General features: G+C 42.3%; 1 protein-coding gene across 3 annotated transcripts in view; it reads left to right on the forward strand.

Annotated features, from left to right (window-relative positions):
* The window catches only part of rgs11.L (regulator of G-protein signaling 11 L homeolog), a 39,464-nt gene continuing 16,198 nt past the window's right edge, over nt 1–23,266 (forward strand). For 2 of the 3 annotated variants that reach the window (XM_041576376.1, XM_018235511.2), the window contains exons 1-9: nt 49–126; nt 9,737–9,833; nt 13,092–13,142; nt 13,281–13,387; nt 13,570–13,621; nt 13,945–14,003; nt 14,306–14,382; nt 17,204–17,285; nt 17,455–17,517. In XM_041576376.1, coding sequence (XP_041432310.1) covers nt 64–126; nt 9,737–9,833; nt 13,092–13,142; nt 13,281–13,387; nt 13,570–13,621; nt 13,945–14,003; nt 14,306–14,382; nt 17,204–17,285; nt 17,455–17,517 — 651 coding nt within the window. In that variant the 5' untranslated portion in view covers nt 49–63. Of the gene's footprint in view, nt 127–9,736; nt 9,834–13,091; nt 13,143–13,280; nt 13,388–13,569; nt 13,622–13,944; nt 14,004–14,305; nt 14,383–17,203; nt 17,286–17,454; nt 17,518–23,266 lie in introns of all 3 variants that reach the window. The other variant, XM_018235512.2, reaches the window with a different exon arrangement.

Raw genomic sequence — 23,266 nt, forward strand, 5'->3', positions numbered from 1 at the left:
GCTGTATCTTCTGTGTGAGCAGCTCCTTCTCCTCTCTGCCCTCTCCATCCCCCCCTGCTCATCATGACAGTCAAGCATCTTGATCAGGGCCAGCACTTCAGGCCAAGGATGGCATTTCTCAAAAAGGTAACCCTCACCCTATCTCTGCATTTGGCATCTGAATGCTTTGTACCCACCTGTCACCCCCCTGGGATATACATTGCCTGCCAAGGGCTGGCTGTGTAGTGTGATACACTAGTGACAACTCACTGCCTGTGTGTGTTTAACACAATAACACTAGGTCTTTGCATTGTCTCTAATGGCATTGGTGTAATTATCTGTATTGTATGTGTATCCATACAGTTTCCCACTGTGTATGCAAATATATCCTTGTTAAATTGTGTCTATTCCATACAATGTATATTGCTGACCTGTTGATACTATTGTGCTGCTAATTAATGTACCATATATATTCTTTTCCTCTGTTTGTTTATATATGGAAACAACCCATTTTGTCTTGTTACATTTAGATCGAATGTTTATTGTTAGGTGTTTTCTGTTTATAACAATCTGCTAATTTCCCCTTTACTGGCAGCATTGGAATGGTTAATATTAATGTCGCCTCTGGCTTGGGTATTGGGTTTTCTATTATTTTTAGGATGTGCTGAAATAATGCAGTTGATGACATGACGATGCCCAGACCTCTCAATCTGCTCTGTCCTCCTGGCTTAATTATTTAATTAAACACATATATCTCATTTATAAACAGAGGTCAGGGCCTTAACTCTTGTTTAGAGCTGCAGTCAGTTGTCTGGATAAACATTGTGAGTAGAGCAGTGCCCCTAGTGGCGGGGTTCAGGCTGATCTGTCTGATATTTACTTTCTCATTGCATACAGTCAATACTGTGTAAGTAGAGTCCTTGCCCCTTATAACTGCACATCCTGAGTGGCTAATGAGCAGTTATATTTAATGCAGACTGCTCTGGTTTCTAGGCAGCCATGCACTATATATATAGCTCAAAGTGAATAGCTAATTAACCGTTAAAGTGTTCATTTATTTATATGTTTGTAATTAAAAGGGTGAAATGGAAGTCACATCAGCAGAGCCCTACACAGACAGTGATCAGGAAAAAAACTCCATTGTGTATCATGAGATTATTGACCCTTAGTCCATGTGGGGCAGATTCCCGTGGACCTGAAGGTTAATATCCCATAAGAAGCTTTGTGCTTGTCACAATAAGCTTGTTGCACACAGGGAAGTGCTGCCATGGCTGCTTGATTCCTTGGGTGCCAGCTAGGGTTGCCACCTTTTCTGGAAAAAAATACCAGCCTCCTATATATATTTATCTTTTTTCCCTATTAAAGGAGAAGGAAAGCTATGGAGGCATTTTATTGCTAATAGATTAACCACAATAGTGCAAGCTAGAATGCTATATTTATTCTGTAGAATGTTTTACCATACCTGAGTAAAAAGCTCTAGAAACTCTCTGTTTGTTTAGGATAGCAGCTGCAGTATTAACATGGTGTGACATCACTTCCTGCCTGAGTCTCTCCCTGCTCTGGGCTCAGATTACAGTAGAGAAGGGAGGGGTGGGGAGAGAGGAGCAAACTGAGCATGCTCTTGCCCAGGGCAATGAGGTTTAAGCTGAAAGCAGGAAGTCTGATACAGAAGCCCATGAGTACACAATAGAAGGAAAGGAATGTGATGTTTCTTTTGAAAGAGGACTCAGAGCAGCATTACTTTGAGGGGTTACTGGTGTATTTAGATGGACCTTTCTGATAAGGCTTACTTAGTTTTAACCTTTCCTTCTCCTTTAATAACATTGGCATCAACCATCATTTTTACTGGCCAGGCTGGCAAAATACCGGCCAGGTGGCAACCCTAGTGCCAGCAGAATGCATTGTAGGACCTAGGTTATAGTTTATGCGCTGGGCATAGGACATGCTGGCATATTTGGGGATAAGTATGTTGTTGTGCACTTGTTGACAGTAAGACACTTATGTCTCCCCATAAAATCAATTTGGGGCAGTTCTAATAAGGTGGAATGATCTAAAACACTCGCTTTGGTAAGATGGTAAGATTATCATAGGGGGTGTTCACCAAAATGATTTTTGTTTCTCTCAGCCTGCAAAAAATATGCTAACCCTTTAATCCAGTTTTTGGCTTCATGTAAACATGTTGGTGTCTGAGTAAGAGATATAGGCAGCACCCTATCTTTCTCTGAGTGAGGGATACAGTCAGTACTCCTCTTTCTCTATAAATGAGGGAAACAGTCAGCGCTCCTCTTTTTCTCTGAGTGAGGGATACAGTTAGCGCTCCTCTTTCTCTATGAGTGGGGGATACAGTCAGTATTCCTCTTTCTCTCTAAATGAGGGATACAGTCAGCGCTCCTCTTTTTCTCTGAGTGAGGGATACAGTCAGTACTCCTCTTTCTCTCTAAATGAGGGAAACAGTCAGCACTCCTCTTTTTCTCTCTGAGTGGGGGATACAGTCAGTACTCCTCTTTCTCTCTGAGTGAGGGAAACAGTCAGCGCTCCCCTTTCTCTCTGAATGGGGGATACAGTCAGTACTCCTCTTTCTCTCTAAATGAGGGAAACAGTCAGCGCTCCTCTTTTTCTCTCTGAGTGGGGGATACAGTCATTACTCCTCTTTCTCTCTGAGTGAGGGAAACAGTCAGCGCTCCCCTTTCTCTCTGAATGGGGGATACAGACAGTACTCCTCTTTCTCTCTAAATGAGGGAAACAGTCAGCGCTCCTCTTCTCTCTGAGTGAGGGAAACAGTCAGCGCTCCCCTTTCTCTCTGAATGAGGGAAATTTCAACCACCTCCCCCAATGTCAATTCTGAGTCTGTCACCCCTTCAGGAGTCTGATCTTCTGCTTTCAGGTGCTTGTCAGTCCCTCTTCCTATTTCTTATGAATGCTAACATCATGTCACCTACTAATCCCACTGTTCATCCTGGGCATTGTGTGCCCCTCTCCAATCCTGCTGAGGGGAATTAGCTGGATTCCCTGTGACAGGTGCAGCTGCTCACGGCCTGTCTATTGGGACAGTACCAGCAGTGAGAATATTCCAGTGCTGATTCCAGCAGGTGGTTCCGGCCCTTTGTATGTAAGTGAGGAGTCACTTCTGGCAGGGTATATAGTAATTGTGATTAGAGCAATGGAAGGTCTGATGAGCCTTTTGCTGATTGTTTGTTGTGTGAAATTTGGACTGGGCAAACCTTTTCATGTGGTATAAGAAAAATCCAATTGAGAAGAAATCTGGGCACATTTGCATTAGCCTCACTAATAGCCTTTTGCAGGGTAAGTGAATCCAATATCCTCTACTACAGATTTACCTCAGGGGTGCATAAAGTACAGAGAATCAGATTGCTATATAGCTGGTTAGGTACTGGGGGATATTTGATTACTCTTACAAGGTGGAGGTTTTTTTTCTGGTCATGGCAAAGAGAGTAGGAGCAGGAAGTACAGAGAATCAGAGCTCTGTGCTCAGGTTAGTAACACTGCATTGCATTCACTTAGCAAGGAAGAGGTAATTTTATGACCATGGTAAAGAGACACAATATACAGAATCACAGTTCTGTACTGGGGGAAAACTGGATTAATTAACTTAGAGGGAGGTTTCTGCCTTTAGCGGGTGGAGGCTGAATTCACTTTCCAAGGTAGGATTCCTCTATGACTAGGGTTGCCACCTGGCCGGTATTTTACCGGCTGTCCGGTAAAAATGATGGTTGATCCAAATGTGCAGTGCCTTGTATGCCTAAGGCTCACTGTAAGGACTAGTCCCTGAGATCACATGTACATTTACTTCATTGCTCACAGAGAATGCCTGACAGATTTTGCTAGTGGATAAATAAATAGATAAAAATGGGGAGCCTCTTCACATTTTGAGAAAATTGAATTTTGTGGATATGCTGGCAGAGGGTGCCAGGAAAGTGATGGAAGATGTGTGGCCTATGGAATCCCACAAGCGTTGCTGCCTGTATTTTGCCTTGCTGATTCCACCTTGCCCAAGTTGCCCTGCTATCTCTATGGTTGCCACAAATAACGAATAACTATCCCTCAAGGCCACACCTCCATGTTGAACTGCCATCTCTACTTTGTCTGGCCATCTCTATCCTGCCCTGCTATCTCCATCTAGCCTTACTGCATCTGATACCCCTCCGCTCTTTCTGCCTTTAACTGGTAGGCATTTGCCCCTATTGTCACCCATAAGTAAAGCTCTGTGCATTGCAGGTTTATGATTGGCAAATAAAATGACAAAGTTATCTTTGCGTTGTCCCTGACATTCATATGATTGTGCCGTCGGGCAAATCCCACAGTCTGTGTTCCATTTGCCACTTCTCACACTGATTGGCACTGACACTGTAACATTGTGACTCTGACTTGTTTATTCCTCAGGAAAGTGGCCTGACCAGAGACCGGCAACAACACCGGCAGTTGGTCCAGGTTCAGTTTTGTCTCTTCCTACTTTTTATTAACACGCCTAGGCCCAAAGTGTACTAATGTCAGTGACATGTTTATGGGTCAGTCCTTCCTAGACCCAAAGTGTACTAATGTCAGTGACATGTTTATGGGTCAGTCCTTCCTAGGCCCAAAGTGTACTAATGTCAGTGACGTGTTTATGGGTCAGTCCCTCCTAAACTAAAAGTGTATTAATGTCAGTGACATGTTTTTGGTCAGTCCTTTTAGAGAGAAGTTTTATGTTTAGAGATCCATCCTGGTGCCAGTGAATGTCTGGCTTTGAACAAAATGCTCTTTCCAAGGACAGTGCCAGGGTGCAGAAGGACACAAAACAGACCCAGGTACAGCACCGTGTGCCCTTTATAAGGAAACATTATCATTAACCTTAAAATGCCAGTGCAGCACTGATAAATAGCATTGGCAGCCTTTCTCAGTACAAACAGGTTTCTGGCGCATTAACTCTCGTGCCACCAGGAACCCCAAACCCACTTAGAATTTATTTTAAATAGAACCTGAAATTAAAGATGGTTTGCAGATATTTGATCTGGCTTTTCAAAAGGTAAATTTCTTAGCTGAATAATCAGTGGAAAGTTTTGGTAGTAAGATGGTGAAGTGCAGGTGCTATGTTGGTAGCTGTCATTATGGCAACCATTTTTAGTATGGGGCACCAGCATTCACTTCCCCGGGGAGGGGATGGGGTTAAGTGGCGTAAGCACTCATGGCCTTCGGAATTATAGAAAGAGAGAAGAAATATGTGCAAATGTGACACTAAGGTCAATTTATTGGTAATTGGCAATACATTCTTTGTCTGGATAATTAGGAGAATATCATTAATCAATGCCTGTGCCCAAGAGCCAAATATAGCTGGGGATATAATAACAAGGTTTGTGCTAATGCCACACAAAAAGAGTGTATATATACGGTACTACTCAAAGAAATAATAATCGATAAGTCAAAAAATACAAAATCTAAATTTGTTGAATTAGTTATGGAGGATTTACTCACAGTTCACCCCAGGCCCAGGGTGCAAGTCCAAAACACTATTGCAAAAAAGATGCGAGGAGTGCCCCAATAGGCACGAAACGCGGTAGGTTTTTATGTCCTAATACATTTTCGAATTTTTTTTTTTTTCAAACATGTTTTTATTTATTTTCAAACAAATAAAAAAAAATCGTCTTCATTATGCATGGAAATGAATAACAAAATGAATATTACGTAGGTTTGACAATGTTCAATATAGTATCATTAATAACATACAAGTACTTTACAAAACATACAGCTCATAATATAGTAAGTGGTGTTATATGGGACTCAATGGATAAGATGCCAATAATCTGTTTATCTGATGACTCCTGGGGGGTGCGAAGATCATTAGTTCCTGTTCAGATTGCCAGTTGTCTAGGTATTGGGATGCCGCCACCACAAGTGGGTGTTCTCTGAGAGATTCTTCGGCATACCATGTCGTTTGCCGAAATGTGTAAATCGTAAGATATCTGGTATGGTGTGGGAGTGTCATTATATAAAGTATCCATGTGTTAAAGAATTTTGTCGTGTTTTGTTCCTTTTTGGTTATTGCTTCCAACCAATCCATATGGAATATATGATGTAGTTTATGTTTGACCATCAATATAGGCGGGGGATCTGGGCTCAACCATTGTTGCAATATCGTCTTCCTAGCTGCTGCAGCAAGTCTGCCCATGACATTTTTCTCCGATTTGGACAGTTGGGTAAAATTTGAAGTATGGCTGAAAAGTGCCCATTCAATTTGTGATTGGAGAGGTTTCCCTATGATCTGTTCGCCATATGCGGTCACTTCACGCCAAAAAGTTTGTAATTTGGAGCAAGACCAAAGGGTATGGATTAAATCTGCCCTTGGTGAGTGGCATCGTAAACAACTGTCAGTGGAGAGACCATTTTCGAATTTTTTAATTCATTGCTTCTCTATTATTGGAGGTCCTCACATCTTTTTTGAAATATAGTTGGGGCCCTCATTAAAACTGCTTCAGTGTGCCGCAGAATTGCAAATCCCCGGCACTCAAAAGCTCTCCTCTTAAGAACAGAAATAGGGTTTTTATTTATTTCCTATATACTGACACAGTCTCGGGTATGAGGGCTCCATTCATTATTATCTCACCTTGTTGTGTCTCTCATCTCATGTACTGTATACTTTATTGGCTGGTGTTTTAGTAAATCCTTGTCATGTCTGGACTGGTTTATCCCACTTGATGGATCTCCTCGCTGGCTCCTGTATGTCCTTAACCCCTGCAGCCTCAAGCCACAAATAATTAAGCAGAGCACCCAAGGATAATATTAGAGGAGATGTAAGAATCAGAGAGCATGGTGTTTGGATTCTCTCAGTTTAAGCACAGAGAGATCCCACAGCTTTATTTACTGGGTACAGCAGTAGATATAATTCTGCACAGAGAGCATTCTGTTACAGTGGCACAGATCCTATCTAATACCCATTGTAAGCAGCAGTCCTGCCCTGCTTTATGGCTAAGATATAAATCCTAACAGGGCCGGATTTAAAATTACTGCACCCCTAGGCCACTTTCCTGTTCTCCCCCGATCCGTCGCCCATGATCGGGAACCCCTGCTTGCACATGATCTGACCCGCCATCAGCTCGCACCCAACCTCCACACCCAACCTCCTTCCTACTCGCACCCACCCCTGCCGATCACAATTGTCTTACCTCTGATGCTCCTGGCCCAGCGCAATAGCTTCCTTTGGGGACTGGGTGAGCGGTAGATTTAAACCGGTGTTTCAGATTCCCACTCTGTCCCCTGTGGAGATGCGACCAGCGGGCAGCATGCCGCCCCCCAGGGCCGGCCTTAGGCCTATTGGACCAATTGGGCCCCGCGCCTCTGGGGGCCCCGCACCAGAGGGCAGCACAGGTAATATTTCCCCCAGCACATGATGCTGCCTGGCCTGCCCCCAACTCCTCTCACTCTCTTACCTTGTCTGCCCCTTTCCTTTCTATTTTGTGCCTGTATGCCCTTATTTTCCTAAATACTTGGTGTGTCGGGAGCCAGCAAAACTTTGTCTAGGGGCCCCGCCAACATGGTCCCAATTGGGCCCCACATTTGATAGGACCAGCCCTGCCGCCCCCTAGTGTATGCCGCCCTAGGCCCGGGCCTATGTGGCCTGCCCACAAATCCGGGCCTGGATCCTAAACTGTTCATTCAGTGTAATATATGATGGTGTATGAGGATATTCACATACTTGTAGATAAAAGGCAATATTTTCTGCTAACATGTCCCAGTTTCAAAGACTTTAATTTGACACTTGCTTTATTGCCTGTAGCTCAGTAAGGCTTAATGCAGTAACTAGAAAAGAGGGTAAATTTACTGGCTAGAGGATTCCAGATGTGGACTAAGCAATGGAGCCTCACAAAACTTATTTTGCTTTTGGACACTGCAGTTCTATGCTTCTAGCAGATTCTAAAAGGAAGATATGAATGCAGATGTTGTGCCATTCTCAGAGAATCCAGCCCCCACCTCACAGCCCAGCAGTCTCCCTCTCGCCAATAACTGGGCACAGTGTGAGCGCCACTTAGAGACTAAATTATAAATTAAAGAGACATCAGCTCTCTCTCCCTCATCCTCCTACTTCCGCAAGAGACATTGCATCTGAGAGTTATTGACAGCCTCACAGCTGCTGGTATCCCTGCTCCTTTTGTATTATGGATTGCCCTCTGCACCCAATATCAGTGGTGTTACAAGTCATGGAGCCGGGGGCTCCAAGGGTGAAATGAAAAATACGAAGGGGCATGCTTGCATGGGAGTGGTTTGAGTGAATTGAGAGTAGCAATTTGGCATAATTGGGGAGTGTTCGGCAGGGCGGCATTTATAAACCAGGTACCTCTAGGCCCACTGCTGTTCATCACCCCTATCCCCTCCCCTTTATTTGTGCAAATTTTCATCATCGGGACCGAAGCAAAGGGGATTGGCGCATGGCCAAAATTATTGTATCTGCTGCGCATTCCCAGTATATTTGAACCAACGTGGGTGTGGTTGGGCTGCATGACACCGCCTAAAATCCTGCCACCCTAGGCCCGGGCCTTGGTGGCCTTTCCACAAATCCAGACCTGGTGGTCGGGGGCAGAAAGGGGCATGGTCCTGCATGCGAAGGGCAGGGCCAGAACTAGGGGGTAGGCAGTGCCTAGGTGCAACAATGGGGGGGCATCGAAATTTGTCATCTTGTGCTCCTGCAACATCACTGCTCATGGCCTATTTTTTCATTTGCGCCCCATTTTACTTGTTGGCAGAGCTCACCACCTGGGGGGGGGAGGGAGCAGGTGACAACTGACTTGGCAGTATGAAGCCCTACCTTCTGTATTGTAGTTTAACCCCTGCACCCTCTGCATTACCCATGCAGCCTCTGTATTGTGGTTAACACCCCTACACCTCCCAATACATGGATAAACCCCTGCAATGCTTAACTTTCAATATTATGGTTTAAACCCAAAATAACTATCTTTTATTATGTGACATACCTACAAATACTAATACTATATACCATCAGCTGCCAGCCAGCACTCTTGTCTTACCTACAGCATTAGCAGGTAATCAGGTACTTTTTTACAGGCAGCAGCTGCAGTTGCTTCTTTGTCATAAAATATCTATAAAGGTAGAATCTTCCAGAACATAATATATCGATATCCATGTGTGACCAGTAGCTCCCCGCGTTGCAATCCATATCCTTTCTGGTTCTTAGCTTCCAAGGCCATTACATTTCAGGATGGACAATGGAAGCATATCCGCTAATACAACATAAAATAAACACTGAAGAATAACTGCAATTTATTTTAGATTCCTTCTATCTGCATCATACTAACAAATAATTTAAAGGCAAGCTTTCCTTTTAAATTTCCTTTTTCAGTGTCTCCATCCTACCCAAAAATATAAATCTAAGGAATTTTCCACTATACATTGATTACACATTGTCTGAGTTTTCAAAATTATTTGTAAATGTAATTGCTGTTAAAAGAAGTGTGTACTGTATCTGTCTTTATTGTGTGCACTGCTGATTCTGACTCCTGGAACAATACAGCAGATACTATATACTATGTTACAGATCCCGAGGAGAAACAGCTTCCACTATAATATTTTAAAAAGCCAAAGGGAAAAAGAAATAAACAAATACTGAATGCAATTGCAAATACACACAATTTCTTAATGAATAATGGGAAGTTGCTTTGATCTCTTTAACACTCCTAGTTGCAACATTGCATTACTAAAGTGCAAGCTTGTATTTTCTCCGGTCAATCTCAATTTCCTTTTTGTGTCACAGATTGAGGCTCTGCTGTTAGAGATGCAGGATGCTGATACCGGTATCAAGACCCACACCCAACGACTTATGATAACGACAATCCCACACGCTGTTACAGGTACGTATTAAAATATTTACACAAAGACATAAAGAATAATAGTTACAGCAGTAACATCAAATTATATCCACTAGAAAAACAAACACAAAAGAAAACATTGGCGTGCAACAAAATTGTCGAGCACAAACAAATTGTTGTGCGTCAAAATTATTCGGACACCCATTAACTTTAATGTATTTGGACAAAATAGTTGCATTATTGAAAATTGACGATCGCGTCAAAATTGTTGCATGTCAAAATTATTTTGACGCCCATTGACTGCAATGTGTTTCGCAAATTTTTCGGTGTTTTGCTAATTTTTCGTTGAAGAAAAACGGGACAGATTCGCAGGTTTCTCAGCAGTTTTGGCTGAAACTTTTTTTTATCTTATTCTACTTTCATCCCCATCTCATCTGGTTTTGATGAAAAATAGCAGTTTTGGCTGAAACTTTTTTTTTTTTTTTTTTTACTCTACTTTCATCCCCATCTCCTCTGGTTTTGATGAAAAATAGCAGGAACAATAAATCTCTGTAATCAAAGGACAGACATCCTGTAGAGTTATATAATCCCTGCAAGACTGGACACTTTAGACCCTTACTGGGCCCAGGGGAAACTTTCTTATACAAGAAATCTCTACACACACACTTATACAGTATGAGTATATATAGCCTTTTGTCTGCGTGAACATTCCGTGTACTTATACATATGGATCCATGGTATATATATGGATCCAGGCAGGGATCCACAGTGAAATTATGCACTTACCCATCTGCAAATTTTTTCGCTAAAATCCGCTGTGACGCAAAAGTCGGAAAGACAAGATTGTCACAGAGACAAAAAAGTTACCATAAGAAAAAATGCCTTTTGACTTTAATGCATTTGGACAGAAAAGTTGCTGAGAGACGTTAATGTGGTTGGAGTGAGAAAAAATTGTGCACGTAAAAAAATATTTGAAACCTATTTACTTCAATGCGATTTGCAAATTTTTTCACAGTTTCGCAAATTTTTCGGTGAAAGGGACAAATTCAGTCATCACTAATATGGAGATGCCATATTGTTTCTCTTAGACAGTATGAGGGTACAACTTACGGTGTGACCAGAACATTCCTTCTCTGTATATTTCTGTTTATGCATATAGAAGCTGCCATAGCTGTTTCATATGTATGTTTTACTATTTATTTCTTTTTGTTTTGAGTTTTTAAAGAAGTAACGCCATTATAAATGCAAAGGGCCACTGTCTGACCTCAAAAATTCAAGCTGCTCATTGGGGTTTGAGGCTGCTTTGTTGGTTGTGTCACTTCTGTTCCCTGGCTCTGGCGGTGAACACCAACCAGTGGCATGTGCAATAGAAACCAGGACTAAATTGGCTTCCAGTGTGCATGTTTGGTGACCAATGCTGGTTAACCAGGGACCAAATATGGCAGACACCAATCCTTCTGTGCAGCGCTCTGCTTTCTGAGATCAGACATGGAGGAGCAAGGAGTAGGGCCCCCTTTATAACAATGGGGAACTTCACCCAAAAACTGGTTTTGATAAGAAAATGTAAATCAAAATACATTCATTCCTTGTTCTCACTAGGTTTATAGTTATGTGTAACTGTCATTGTTATTGTCTGTCACTGTCTCCCGTTCTGTTCTCTACACTGCTTGTTCTGACTCCTGAAACAATGTAACTCTTATCACCTTCCTAATATCCATTCGTTCCTCATTCTCCCTTATATGTTTACATGTAATTGTCATTGCTGTTGACAGCAGTATCTGTCCTTTTCTGCAGTCTGGTTTTGAATCTAGCAGAAGTCATCAGACCTGGGGGAGAACGGAATTCTGTTCCTTGTTTCAAGAATCAAAACCAGAGAATAAAAATGGACAGGCAGCATACACTGGTTTCCGCTTGAATTATATTTACCACAAAGAACTAAATACCAGTGAGAATGAGGAATGATTGGGTATTGGGAAGTGCTTTAGAATGAGTGTTCTCTTCATTAAGCATATAACAGTTTTGGGGTGGGCTAGTTATCTCTGCCTTGCTTCTAGGCAGATGTGTCTGTACAACTGTAGATTGGAGTATCAATGAGACAAATTTGCCCCCGTCGGGATGTGGATGTAACCACATCCTTATTAACGGAGTCATCCTGTGCCCTTTGCGCAGAGGTTAAGCGCCAGCAACTGTATCTATCCATCTCCTGCTTTAATTGCACAAATGAATGTTCTCCGGAGATAGGAGGCGGATTGGATGGAGGCCGCACTATTGCCTGGAAGTTACATCAATGACCTATGTGACCCTGAACCCATCACTCAGTCTTTGCTAGAGCGCCAGGCCCTATATGTCTGATTCTTATACACTAGTTTATAGGCTCTCGGGGGGCCTTTATGGGCATCCAACAACACCAGTTCTATTCTTTAAATGAGACATATAGGATAAATGCAACCCCCTAATTTTGTAGGCAATAATGTATACTATATGGTGCTGGTTTTACTTTTGGGCAAAAATTTATATTATCTTTAAAAAAGGCCCCTTTATTGGAGCTCCCTATAGATCTGCTACGGTTCCTCTCCGAGATTCAAATGAAGAGTGGGCGACAGTCCCTGCCAGAAACACAGTAAGAGGGGGACAGCCAATCACAGCCCTGCAGTCACACAAGCAGAGACAGGCGTAAGTTCCCTATCAGGTCAGGCTAGCTGCTGCATTTTCAGTGAAGTAACCAGAAACACAACTTTTTAATGCACATTTCTTCTATATCTAAAAGAGTTTAATGCACTGGCACATTCTTGATTTTTACATAATGTCTCCTTTAACCCATAATGTATCATAGCCCAAATGTATGCTTACAGCTTCACTTAACTAGCTGCTCATTAACTGTGTACATAATAGCATATAGATCTGTGGGGTTCTGCATCTATTTAGCACACGGCATTGGGTGATAAGGGATCCCCTAATTATCATACATCATGTAATTTGTGTGTTAGTAGCACTGTACTCTGTTGATCAGCCTGGAGTCTAGAAGTTTGGATTGCTCTGTCTCAGCTAAGCTCTTAGCTTCCTCTCCTACTTAGTGCTTACTTAACCCAGTCGTGGGCATCTCTATACAGCAGTGCTGCAAATGCAAATAAACCTTTCAGACAAATGGTAATAATTGATTCCACCATGTGCTTGTGTACAATCCCTGCCAAAAAAAAAATTTGAGCGCTTCAGCTTTGCAGGTTCATTTGAGTACCCCTTTAAGAACATGGCACTTGCACTGTCCATCTGCCAGGACCCTAATGCATATGTGTTTTGCAGGTCATGATATCCTGGAATGGTTAATACAGAGGCTGCAGATTGCAGATGAAGGTCAGTATCAATACAAACAAGCCCAAAAACCTTGTTCATAATAGGACATTGCATTTCTTTCCCAGATATCATACATATTTATTAAGCCTTTTTTAGAGTATCCTTCCCTTTAATGACTTCACCCACTTTGCTCTTCAGAGGCCCAACATCTAGGAAACCTCATGGTGCGCTGTGGATACATCTACCCCTTGCAAGAGCCCACCAACCTGGTGTTGAATGTCGACAGCAGCCTATATAGATTCCAGGTATGTAGCAAATGCGTGCTGTCCTCCAAACTCCCAGCTTTGCTTAGTCCCCTTCTCTTAATAGGGAATCCCATCACAGTAAAGAAACCCCTCTTAAATATTAATTAGATCACTTGGAGCTGCCATGGTGTTGAATATATTTCAGTATATGTAAGTGGTCAGCATTGTGCATCATTTTTCAGACTCCGTATTTCTGGCCAACGCAACAGTGGCCGGCAGAAGACACCGACTATGGTATGTTCTAGCTCTCCTTCTGTGTTTAACCTGTGTGTATATCTGAATTTGCAGGTAGAGGGGCAGACTTAGGGTAAGTAGGGAAACATACCATCTTTGATTGTTTTGGCATTGCACTTTTCATCCAATAGTACAGTATTAGTGACAAGTGAACAGGAATGTTTTGACTGCCAGCAACAGTCTGAATGCATACTGTACCATTAGCCTCGCAGTTCAGTTTTTTTTATATAACTGTGAATTATAAAAGTCTGTGCTTCTATTCACTCTGCCTCCGCCTAATTGCTTAACACTACAATAATATTTGATTTCACTCTTCATTGCAGCAATTTATTTGGCAAAGAAAAACATCCGGAAAAAGGGGATATTAGAAGAATATGAAAAGGTGCGAGGGAGCAGTGGGTGACTTGGTAATATTTAAGGGGTTAATTTTCATCCAGGTTGGTCAGGCAGATCAGCAATGTGTTTTTATATACAGTACATTTCTCCCAATGTGTTTCTCCTATGCAAGTGGGTCAGTTGGAACTTGGTGACTGCCGAATGTCCAAATGACCGTAACCAGCCAAAATAATCTGAAATTGGGAATTTTTATTTTCCTAATGTCTCAAACAAGCAGCTTTGTAAGAAAATTATTTGCCCTCATCCATTTACCCCTCTATGATCTGAGATTGTTGCATGTCATTGCAGGAGAACTACAGCAATCTGAATAAGAAAATCAACCACAAATGGGATTTTGTTGTCATGCAAGCGAAGGAGCAATACAAGTGAGTGTAGCCTTTAACCTATGTCACTGACATTAGTACACTTTGGGCCTAGGAAGGACTGACCCATAAACATGTCTCTGACATTAGTTCACTTTGGGTCTAGGAAGGACTGACCCATAAACATGTCACTGACATTAGTACACTTTGGGCCTAGGAAGGACTGACCCATAAACATGTCTCTGACATTAGTTCACTTTGGGTCTAGGAAGGACTGACCCATAAACATGTCACTGACATTAGTACACTTTGGGCCTAGGAAGGACTGACCCATAAACATGTTACTGACATTAGTACACTTTGGGTCTAGGAGGGACTGACCCATAAACATGTCACTGACATTAGTACACTTTGGGCCTAGGAAGGACTGACCCATAAACATGTCTCTGACATTAGTACACTTTGGGCCTAGGAAGGACTGACCCATAAACATGTCACTGACATTAGTACACTTTGGGTCTAGGAAGGACTGACCCATAAACATGTCACTGACATTAGTACACTTTGGGCCTAGGAAGGACTGACCCATAAACATGTCACTGACATTAGTACACTTTGGGCCTAGGAAGGACTGACCCATAACATGTCTCTGACATTAGTACACTTTGGGTCTAGGAAGGACTGACCCATAACATGTCTCTGACATTAGTACACTTTGGGCCTAGGAAGGACTGACCCATAAACATGTCACTGACATTAGTACACTTTGGGCCTAGGAGGGACTGACCCATAAACATGTCACTAACATTAGTACACTTTGGGTCTAGGAAGGACTGACCCATAACATGTCTCTGACATTAGTACACTTTGGTTCTAGGAAGGACTGACCCATAAACATGTCACTGACATTAGTACACTTTGGGTCTAGGAAGGACAGACTCATAAACATGTCACTGACATTAGTACACTTTGGTTCTAGGAAGGACTGACCCATAAACATGTCACTGACATTAGTACACTTTGGGTCTAGGAAGGACAGACTCATAAACATGTCACTGACATTAGTACACTTTGGTTCTAGGAAGGACTGACCCATAAACATGTCACTGACATTAGTACACTTTGGGTCTAGGAAGGACTGACCCATAAACATGTCACTGACATTAGTACACTTTGGTTCTAGGAAGGACTGACCCATAAACATGTCACTGACATTAGTACACTTTGGGCCTAGGAAGGACTGACCCATAAACATGTCACTGACATTAGTACACTTTGGTTCTAGGAAGGACTGACCCATAAACATGTCACTGACATTAGTACACTTTGGTTCTAGGAAGGACTGACCCATAAACATGTCACTGACATTAGTACACTTTGGGTCTAGGAAGGACTGACCCATAAACATGTCACTGACATTAGTACACTTTGGTTCTAGGAAGGACTGACCCATAAACATGTCACTGACATTAGTACACTTTGGGCCTAGGAAGGACTGACCCATAAACATGTCACTGACATTAGTACACTTTGGGCCTTGGAAGGACTGACCCATAAACATGTCACTGACATTAGAACACTTTGGGCCTAGGAAGGACTGACCCATAAACGTGTCACTGACATTAGTACACTTTGGGCCTAGGAAGGACTGATCCATAAACATGTCACTGACATTAGTACACTTTGGGTCTAGGAAGGACTGGCCCATAAACACGTCACTGACATTAGTACACTTTGGGCCTAGGAAGGACTGACCCATAAACATGTCACTGACATTAGTAAACTTTGGGTCTAGGAAGGACTGATCCATAAACATGTCACTGACATTAGTACACTTTGGGCCTAGGAAGGACTGATCCATAAACATGTCACTGACATTAGTACACTTTGGGTCTAGGAAGGACTGGCCCATAAACATGTCACTGACATTAGTACACTTTGGGCCTAGGAAGGACTGACCCATAAACACGTCACTGACATTAGTACACTTTGGGCCTAGGAAGGACTGACCCATAAACATGTCACTGACATTAGTACACTTTGGGCCTAGGAAGGACTGACCCATAAACATGTCACTGACATTAGTACACTTTGGGCCTAGGAGGGACTGACCCATAAACATGTCACTGACATTAGTACACTTTGGGTCTAGGAAGGACTGACCCATAAACATGTCACTGACATTAGTACACTTTGGGTCTAGGAAGGACTGACCCATAAACATGTCACTGACATTAGTACACTTGGGGCCTAGGAAGAACTGACCCATAAACATGTCACTGACATTAGTACACTTTGTGTCTAGGAAGGACTGTCCCATAAACATGTCACTGACATTAGTACACGTTGTGTCTAGGAAGGACTGACCCATAAACATGTCACTGACATTAGTACACTTTGGGTCTAGGAAGGACTGTCCCATAAACATGTCACTGACATTATTACATTTTGGGCCTAGGAGGGACTGACCCATAAACTGACCCATAAACATGTCTACTAGGAGGTAGTGATGAGCAGGCTGACCTGAAGCCCGCTGGTTGGGCGAGTTCAGGTCGACTTCCACACAAAGTTTGTGGGCCGTGACCTTCTAATGCCCCACTTCTGCCAGACATGCTCCTCTTTCTATATTTATGCGCCATGGAGGGGTGGGCATAGGTATATAAGTAGGATCTCATAGTGGGTTAGTATCGGTTGCAGGTTCTTGGGGCTCGGGTTAGGGTCAGGTGTGGGTTCTCGGGGGTTGGGTTAGAATCAGAAGGCGGTACTCTGAAGTTTTTCTCGACCTGCATATCACTACTAGAGGAACTGACCCATAATCATGTCACTGCCATTAGTGTGGTTAAGGTCTTTGTCTCAATAATTTGAAATTTGTTTCTCCTTTAAGAGCCGGAAAAGAGAGGAAGAAATCGGATCGAGTGGTTTTGAACTGCCAGGAAAAAGCTTATTGGCTGGTTCACCGACCCCCTGTGAGTAAGAACAAAGGACTGGAGCCAAATTCTTAGATTCCTTATTGATTATATATGTGGGGGTGGGATGCAATGTTTTGGAAAATTGTTGTATACAGGTATAGGATCAGTTATCCAGAAACTTGTTACCCAGAAAGATCCAAATTAACTGTGCCTCTTTGTGTTTCAGCCTGGAACGCTGGATGTGTTGGAATATGGACTCAATCGGGCAACTGACCCCAATGTTGTTAAGGTAAATAGGTAAGAGCATTTCATAATACCTTGGTCCTTCTGTTAAAGTCAATAACTGTGCTTTCTAAAATTTAACATTAGGCCCATATTAACGTGAAAAATATGGATGGGAGCTGCCAAGTAGTACAGTATAACGGTATTGCTTATTGTGTTTATTGTACATTTTACTGAGCAATAAACCAGTTATCAGCTGTGTGAGCTTGTGAGTATACAAGTAGAGGTACAGCCTGTGAGTATATAACTAGGGGTACGGCCTGTGAGTATATAACTAGGGGTACGGCCTATGAGTACATAACTAGGGGTACGGCCTGTGAGAATATAACTAGGGGTACAGCCTGTGAGTATATAACTAGGGCTACGGCCTGTGAGTATATAACTAGGGCTACGGCCTGTGAGTATATAACTAGGGCTACGGCCTGTGAGTATATAACTAGGGATACGGCCTGTGAGTATAAAACTAGGGGTACGGCCTGTGAGTATACAACTAGGGGTATGGCCTGTGAGTATATAAGTAGGGGAGCAGCCTGTAAATATATAATTAGGGGTACAGCTACTGTATGTATTTGTGTTTGAATGGGCCTAGGAGCTGCCATGTTGCTTTCCAGTGTGAGCATTATCTCTCTTTCTGCACAAGAGAATCTCCCTTGATTCAGTGACTCTCGGGGACACGCACAGTCTTGGCAGGGAGCCACTCGACACATATGGTGCTTGGAAAACAGCCAGTGAGTCAACCCCCATTTACATATGGAACCTGCAGCCTCACTCAGAGCGCTGATAGCTTTGCTGTGTATCCAAGGAAACCCTTTGAATAAAAATCACACTGATCGTAGTTTATTTTGCTACTCGTGCTTCAGAGCATTCACGCAGAGACGTGCGGCCGACACGATCAGGCAGTGGGGGGCTCGTCTGTTAACTGCTTCTTGGCTGTGCCAATACTCGAGCTACAGTGTAAAGGAGGTGGGGGTGGTCTAAAGTGGAAGCATGGCATGGGAAAACCACACAGAACCATTTTAGAGACAGGGACTTTTATACGTAGAATGTGGTGACGGCTGTTATATTTTATTCTGTGCTCTATAAATGTATTGCACAGGATAAATGGGGTTGTACTGTAGTTGTTGTTCTAACCCCAGACACCGGGAGGCAGAGCCTTCCATCCTGACAAGTTTTAGGGATGCGCCAACTTTGTCATATATGGATTGGATGCTGAATCCTCCACTAAAGATTTGGCCGAACAAAGTCTGGAACCCTAATTTGCATATTCAAATAGATAATTTTCCTTATCTATAAACAATTGTCATGTTCAGTTGTCCAGAACAGCATCAGACCAGACCCTCCTAATCATTGCTTGTACTTTAAATCGTAAATATATCATAAAATTACGTTGACTGGGGGTCTGGCCGAATGGAAAACTAGTCAGAAGTGTTTTGCTGAGGTCCACTCTACTGCCATCCTAAATCAGTGTGTTACTGGAGCTATATTTACTAAATGCTATGGGTCCCCAGATCCATAACTTGCTAAAATAGAGTTTGGACCAAAGTGTCCAAATTGGAACAATTGACAGTCACTAATTAATCAGGATCTACAGGACCTCCGGGAGAACATGGTACATCTGGAGGAGAGGCTTGGGAGTTTGGAGGACTGAACCAGAGGCATACTCACAAAGATACAGCGTCTAAAATAACACCTGCAGTCTGCCATGGCCTGCCTTGATGGCCAGGAAAACAGGCAAAAGTTCTTCAACATAAGAGTAGTAGGCCTTCCAGAGCAGAGTGAGGACACAACCCCAGAGACATTCGCTGAGACTTGGTTGCAGGAGCTATTGGGAGCCAACATCATCTTCAAGCAGTCCGTTATCAGTGGGCCCGATCTTCCTGGCACACCTTTCTGGGACCCTTCTTTACAAAACCTCAGCAAACGCAACACTGCACTTCGCTGAAGCCTGTAAAAAAGGTGAATTGCTCTATAATAGAGACAGAATTTCCCTGTTCCTTGATTAATCAGCTTCAGTTCAGAAACAACAGAGTTAGTATATTGGTGTCAAACACAAGCTTTGTCAATTGGGTCTTAACTATGCCATGCTATATCCCCTATAACTCAAAAGTATGGAAGGGGAGAAGCCTTTAATCTTCGATCACCCAGAATCTGCCCTTGACTGTTTGGAGCAATTGCCTAGAGCAGCCGAAAGTCCACGCAATCTTCAAGGTTAATGTTCCTGCCCTTGGTCAGAGTCTGTGTCTCTAATTGGGTACAGTAAATCAGGCCATGGAGTTGGTTTCATGCATTGCTAAGTGGCCCATATTAAGAGTGTTGCTTTGACACTCTTGTTTTACTATAACAACTTCTCATCATGGACCAAGGGAGTTTGTTCCTTGTACGGATGCTAATGTCACTACTTCTAAAGACTCACATTACTTATAACTGAGTCTGACTATCCTTTTTCCCATTTGGAACTATCTTTTGGAAGTATTACCTTCGGAGACAGCAGTCATCATCTTTTGGAATGGTATGAATCTTCTCACTAGGCCATCACACTGCCCTGGCCTACATCAAAGAAGCACAGTCTCTTTTGCTCTCTGAGTGAGCTCAAGGGCAAGTCTTCTTCTCCTCTACAATAACTCAGAGATAACGATGGCTATAGGTTAAGACATGTCTCTGCAGATTACATGTTATGGGATGATGTATCTTCATGTTGGGGGTGGGTGGCTTTTCTATTGGGGTTGTTCTATTTGTATATAGTTTTGTGTTTTTTTTCTCCTTTTTCTCTCTTTCTGCTTAGTGAACCAAGTCACAATGACCTGATAACAATAGTTAGGGGTCTTAAAGGGATTTTGTCATGATTTTTGTTTTGTCAGTTTTATTACTAAATTACAACGTGTATATTTCACATAATTCATTCTACCATTTAAAATGGTGTTCTGAAACCAATAAATGTATTTTGTAATATTGGTGTGTAGGCAGCCATCTCAGGTCATTGTGCCTGATCCTGTGCTTTCAGAAAGAGCCAGCACTTCACAATGGAACTACTTTCAGATAAGCTATTGTTTTTCCTGCTCAATGTAACGGAAGTAGTTGCAGTCTGATTTGGGTGTTTAACTACTACTAGTCTCATACCTACCTCAAGGTAGGGCATGGGAGCATCTTTAGCAATACAGGTGTCAGGAAGCTGTTCTCTTGTAACCTTCACGTTGTTCTGTTAACAGGTTGCTGGGTGGGAAAGGGAGGGAGTGATAATCACTACAACTTCCAGCACAGCATTAAAGAGTGACTGAGCACAAGACACATCGCAGAGGGCACCTGGGAAACTAAGAACATGGCTAGCACCACGTCAAAATGAAATATGATGAAATCTGTTTAGTATTTTGAAAAATTGATTTCAGGCAGAATTGTGCTGGAGCAGTATTATTAACTGATATTTTTTACACCTGTTTTCCAATGCTAGAATCCCTTACTTAAATGATAGAATTCAATTTTCTGTAATTATGGATCAGTTAAAGAAATCAGGTGCCAACCTCATGTTGCTTCAGGAGATTCACTTGTTGACCAAAGGGCTCAAAAGTGGAATTGCATATCTGAGTCCTATTATGCAGAATACCCCACTTACTCCAGAGGGGTAGCAATTTTAGTGCGGAAGACCCTAAACTTTTACTTTGAAAAACTAATCTGGGAGCCCTCAGGCAGATATCTTGCTTATTTATTCAAAAACGTTTATTTGCCTACTCCAGTGGACTTAAAGTTACTAAATTATATTTTACACATAATCTCACAATTTGGGCAAATTCCAACTTTGTGGGCAGGTGATTTTAATATGGCACCAAATCCAATGTAGACGAGTTAAAACCTGTGGCTAGTAATTCTCAGACTTTTGCACACTGGATGGAGGCGGCAGGACTCACTGATGCTGGAAACACTCCCAGTTTTCTTGTTTTACAGTTGCCACATCAGCATTGTCTGTGACTGGTCTGATCCACAGCAGAGATCCTACAATCTGTAGATGCTTGATACGTTTCAGTACCAGGACTTGCACTGACCGTTACAACTTATATGGTCACTTGAAGGGGTGATTCACCTTTATGTTAACTTTTAGTATGTTATAGAGTGGCCAATTCAAAGCAACTTTTCAATTGTTCTTCATTATTTTATTTTTTTTATAGTTTTTTCTAATTATTTGCCATTTTCTTCTGACACTTTCCAGTTTTCAAATGGGGATCACTGTATTGTTACTGTGTTGCTACTTTTTATTACTCATCTTTCTATTTGGGCCCTCTCCATATTCATATTCCAGTCTCTTATTCAAATCAGTGCATGGTTACTAGGGTAATTTGGGCCCTAGCAACCAGGTTGCTGACTGGAGAGCTGTTGAATAAAAAGCTAAATAGCTCAAAAACCACAAAAAATGAATACCAATTATGAATTGCCCCAGAATATCTCTCTCTACATCATACTTAAAGTTACCTAAACGGTGAACAACCCCTTTTACCCAGTGTGTAATGTTTTTTCTCTATAGTACAGGTATGTACTCTCTTTTCCACTTGGATAGAAGCAACTTGCTGAAAATGATATCTCTTTACAAATATACCTATCCCATATAGCAATGTGAATTAGAGACAGATGCATCTAAATTACATTTCTGAATTTTGCTTACTGGCTTGCAAAGCTCAAACCTCAGACATTTGCCCGAAATATAAAGTAGCAGTGGACTCCTTTTCCATTTAAATATCACTAAAATATTTGTTCTCCTAGACTGTGACTGTTAAGCTGGCCATAGATGTTAAGATTTTTAAAAGATCTGATCTTCATTGTGAGACCGCGATTTTCTCGGAACTATTGTACGATCGTACGAATTGACCATCAACTAAAAAGACCAATTTGCCATTAAAACAAAGGGGAGCTGCCTGCTTGGCCCTGCAAAGATAGATAGATTGCACTGGGACCGACAAAGATTTTTTGACCTGGCCGATCAATTTCCTGAAGATGTCGGCCGAAGAATAGTAAGATGTACGATTGTTTGAATCCCACTAACCGCACGATAATTTCGAAGGATTGGTCGGACTTCTCAAAAATTGGTTGTTCGGCAAGAAGAATCATTGCGTCTATGGGGAGCTTTAGGTGATGGGGGGGAGATTGGTCTGTCATCATATCAATGACTATGGTACTGTTATTTTATGTCATATAAACTATTCTGTTGCAATGGAACTTCAGCATCATCTCCCAGTATTTGGAGAAAACTAGTGTTACCCAAGCAGAAACCGTTCTATATGTCTAGAGGTTGTCCGGCTTAGTTTGATGCTTAGTTTGATCTGGGGACTCATGGCTAATGGAATAACCTGTATAAAAAGCTTGGCTTGCACTGGGCTCTGTTTCTTCTTTTTCTCTCATTGTTATTGGAAATTTAAATAAAAATATTTTAAAACCGTTGACACCAGAACTATATTTTTTTTTGAAAAGTCCCCATCCTGACAGGTGGATTTGTACAAATGTGTGTGTTAATGGGATCAGGCAGGACAGCAGGAGGGCTGCAATTGCAGATCTGCTTTGCAGGGAGGGTGTTTGTGGGTGGGTGGCACTGAGGGCAGTATATAAATGTCACTTATCTGCTGCTTGGGATTGCTATGAGACAGTTGGGCTCCAGGACTTGTATGACATATGCTGGCACTTGACAGTGGTCGTTGGGGAAATAACTGGAATCGCTGGTGGTAAAACCAACTTGTCGCAAAGTCACCTGATGTTCCTGACTCCACTTTACTTCCAGT

The sequence above is a fragment of the Xenopus laevis genome, chromosome 9_10L, assembly GCF_017654675.1.
Source record: "Xenopus laevis strain J_2021 chromosome 9_10L, Xenopus_laevis_v10.1, whole genome shotgun sequence".
Classification (NCBI taxonomy): Eukaryota; Metazoa; Chordata; class Amphibia; order Anura; family Pipidae; genus Xenopus; species Xenopus laevis.